The following is a 2069-nucleotide window of genomic DNA, read 5'->3' as shown; positions in this document are numbered from 1 at the left end:
CCCAGAGGGCATGCCTTTGGCACAGGCTTATCAGTACAGGTCAAAGATTCCTGTGAGTTCACCTTTTTCATGTGAACCTGCTCCAGAAGGTGTGCAGGTGAAGCTAATTTGTACCTGATTGTGTGGTTTTGTCTTTGGGGGAGAGTTTAGTGCTCTCAGAGGTCTGTACAGGGGCCCAAGTTTCAACCTTGAAATTACTTATGAGCAATGAGAGGGTTCCCTGGCCATGGTCACAACCCAAGACACTGAGGTCTGTGTTTCTCCTGCTCTCTGTAGGTGAAGCCTGTCCCTGGGGTTCATCCCTTGCTGTCACAGCTCACAGGATAAAGCCTTCACACTGAACAGTTTCCTTAGAGCTCCCTTCATGTCCCTGTTCCTCAGGCAGTAGATGAAGGGGTTCAGCATGGGGGTGACCACCATATACATCACTGAGGCCAGCGAGGCCTTGTCAGCTGAGTGGGAGGATGAGGGACTCAAGTAGACCCCTGTGATGGTCCCATAGAAGAGGATGACTATGGTGAGATGAGAGCCACAGGTGGAAAAGGCCTTCTGTTTTCCCTGGGCAGATGGGACCTTGAGCACAGCAGACACAATATAGATGTAGGAGACGAAAATGCCAAAGAAAGGAATGAGGACAATCAAGCCCCCCACCAGCAGAATCATGAGCTGGTTGAGTTGGGTGTTGGAGCAGGAGAGCTGGAGCAGGGGAACAAGGTCACAGAAGAAGTAAGGGATGATGTTGCTGGCGCAGAACTCCAGCTGAGCCATGAGGAGGGTGTGTAGAAGGGAGTGGATGTTGGCAATGAGCCAGGAGCTGCCCAGCATCAGGACACAGATTTGCAGACCCATCTTGGTGGAGTAGTGCAGGGGGTGGCAGATGGCCACGTAGCGGTCATAAGCCATTGCTGTCAGGAGGAAGTTGTCCATGTTGGCAAGCAAAATGCAGAAGTAGATCTGGACCAGGCAGCCCCCATAGGAAATGGACTGAGTCTGCGCCTGGATGTTCACAAGCATCTTGGGGACTGTGGCAGAGAGGAAGCAGAAATCTACCAGGGACAGGTTGCTGAGAAAGAAGTACAGGGGCATGTGGAGGTGGGAATCTGAGCCAACAGCCAGGATGATGAGCAAGTTCCCTGCTGCCCCGACCAGGTACATTACAAGGAAGAGCCCAAAGACCAGTTCCTGCCTTTCGGGCCAGCTGGACAGCCCCAGGAGGATGAACTCAGAGGCAGTGTGGTTTCCTCTGTCCATGGTCGACTGGTCCTGCTGGGAGAGCCAGACCGGCACAGGCTGGAGAGAAGGTCGGGGTGCCCATACATCCCACCTTCCCTCCTGCAGTCCCTCAACTCTCATCAGGTCACATCTCTATTTTAATTTGGTACAAACCCCAAAGAAAGCTCTCCATCTGCCAAAGGAAAAGCCTCAACCACGGGGTCCTAGGGCCCCAACAGACCTGAAGATCAGGGTTTTAATTATTTTATCATCAAAATGCTGCTAGTCCTGAACCCACAAAGCTCCATTTCCCAGCCCTCCAAGAAGAATCCTTGTGACTTGTGGCCAGATACTCAGTGGTAGTAACAATAGCTGGGAGAGTGGGGGTGTATTTCAGGTGTTTTAGCTCCCCAAATTACCATCATACTCTTACTCTTTATGTGAGCAATTGATGTCTCACTGTGACGTAAAGACCTATAGTTTCCTCTTACTCACAATAAGATTGCCACCTGAAGGCCCTTTTTCTACACAACTCTGGAACCACCGTGGCTCACATGTAGAACCAGAAGGTATTACTTGTTCACACACCTTCCCCTTGTTCCCTCACCCACACAGAGCCCAGGCCTCAGGGTCCTCTGGCTGCCACACATCACTGACCCTGGCTCACCTTGGTCCTGGCGACATGACTGTGGTATGGAGCTGGTCAGGGCAAGCCTGTACAGAAGAGGTGCTGACTGGGACAGCTCAGCTGACCCTTCTATCTGGGCTAGCCCAGGAAGGTACACACCCCTGGAGGGTAAGAGTTGTCCCTGCAGAAAATATACCCTATAGGTGTGATATTGCCCAAAGTAATGGAA

General features: G+C 51.8%; 1 protein-coding gene across 1 annotated transcript; it reads right to left on the bottom strand.

The window, feature by feature from the left end:
- Window positions 1-309: 309 nt before the first annotated feature.
- Window positions 310-1251, bottom strand: LOC108398057 (putative olfactory receptor 1F12P). Its single transcript, XM_017661823.3, has one exon. The coding sequence runs from the start codon at window positions 1249-1251 to the stop codon at window positions 310-312; it is 942 nt and encodes a 313-aa protein (XP_017517312.2).
- Between the last annotated feature and the right edge of the window lie 818 nt (window positions 1252-2069).

This window comes from Manis javanica, chromosome 10 (assembly GCF_040802235.1).
Source record: "Manis javanica isolate MJ-LG chromosome 10, MJ_LKY, whole genome shotgun sequence".
Taxonomy (NCBI): domain Eukaryota; kingdom Metazoa; phylum Chordata; class Mammalia; order Pholidota; family Manidae; genus Manis; species Manis javanica.
This window is presented reverse-complemented; position numbering and strand designations above follow the sequence as displayed.